This window comes from Halyomorpha halys, unplaced genomic scaffold, assembly GCF_000696795.3.
Source record: "Halyomorpha halys isolate HHAL.00 unplaced genomic scaffold, Hhal_1.1 Scaffold1562.1, whole genome shotgun sequence".
Lineage (NCBI taxonomy): Eukaryota > Metazoa > Arthropoda > Insecta > Hemiptera > Pentatomidae > Halyomorpha > Halyomorpha halys.
In genome coordinates this window covers 23,268-24,694 of record NW_027114097.1, presented here as the reverse complement: position 1 = coordinate 24,694, position 1,427 = coordinate 23,268, and the positions used below count along the sequence as shown (strand labels likewise).

General features: G+C 39.3%; 1 protein-coding gene across 1 annotated transcript in view; it reads left to right on the top strand.

The window, feature by feature from the left end:
- Positions 1-1,427, top strand: part of LOC136796753 (uncharacterized) — an 18,015-nt gene that overhangs the window by 15,220 nt on the left and 1,368 nt on the right. Inside the window, exons 2-3 of the mRNA XM_067051365.1 lie at positions 11-210; positions 705-1,415. Of these exons, the coding sequence (XP_066907466.1) occupies positions 11-210; positions 705-1,415 (911 nt within the window). The remainder of the gene's footprint in view (positions 1-10; positions 211-704; positions 1,416-1,427) is intronic.

Sequence of the window (1,427 nt, the reverse complement as noted above, 5' to 3'; positions counted from 1 at the left end):
GAGACCTCAGGAACAGAAACTGAAGCAGGGGACTATGAGCGAGAGGATAGTCAACAAGGCAAGAGGAGGACTTGGAGACGAAAAGGAGAAGCAGCTAGACTACGAGGAGTTCTGAGGAGCGTACCCATAGAGGGGCTGCCGCACGTTGGAGATCAACCATATGAGAAGAGAACACGGCGGTTTGCCTATAATAGAGATTGCAGGAGTGAGGTGTGTTATGGTAACACTGTAAGGCTACACTGTAATCTCCCTGCTTTGTCTGTCTATTGTCAATGTTTCATTTGTTTTTTCCTCTCATTTGTGTTCTAATGTTTATGTCTACATTTAAATGAATAAAAACCTTTCCAAAGGTTCCACTCTGTGATTTTGATTTATATCTACTCAATTCAAAACAATTTTATTCATTTAAATGTATAGTCTCTAGTAAAGTTCAAATAAAGTTCAAAGTACCTCAGACCAATTAGATTCGAGACTGAGCCCAGTTCTCCTTCAGCAGGTAAAGAATGGGTACATTGGCTAAAGACATTTAATAACTTCTTGGATTTGGCAACAGAAAATCTTACAGATGAGGACAAATTTAAGGTATTTACAAATTACTTGTCTCACAATGTTTACGATTTAGTGAGTGATTTGGGGACATTTCGAGAAGCCGTAGATGCATTAAACACTATTTATATAAAAAAGAAAAACGAAATCTTTGCTAGACACTTGCTTGCAACAAGAAGACAACTTACTTTCAAGTAGGAGAAAGTCTAGATCAGTTTGTACAAAATTTAAATCTCCTTGCCAAGGAATGTGAATTCAAAGCAGCTACAGCTTCTCAGCATAAGGATGAATATGTTCGTGATGCTTTTATTAACGGACTGTCATCGAATTCTATACGTCAACGACTCTTAGAGAATAAAACTTTGACTTTGAAGGAGGCTCTAAATCAAGCTCAGACCCTGGAAATGGCTCACAAACAATCCGAACAATACCAGGAAAAATACTCTGTCAGCTGCATGCCATCCAATGTTGTCTCACCAGAAGAAAATTTAGAAATAACATCTCCTGTTCTTTCTGCTATCCCCAGGAAGGGGGGTAATTGCTTTTTTTGTGGTTACAACCGTCACCCTCGCTCAGTGTGCCCTGCTAAAGACGCTGAATCTAGGAACTGCAAAATAAAGGGGCATTACGCTTCAGTATGTAGGAAGAAGAAGAATTCAGTGAGTAGTACAAGAGGACCAGTAGCAGCTGGCATAGTCTTAGCAACCATCGATGGTGAGCCCTTGAAAAATCTAGGAAAAGCTGTCGTAATAGCTAAAATAGATCGTCAACCCATGCAGTGTTTAATAGATACTGGAAGCTCGAACAGCTTTATTAATTTGGATATTGTTAAGCATTACGATTTGCGAGTCTATCATGAAAGTGGAAGCGTATCAATGGCA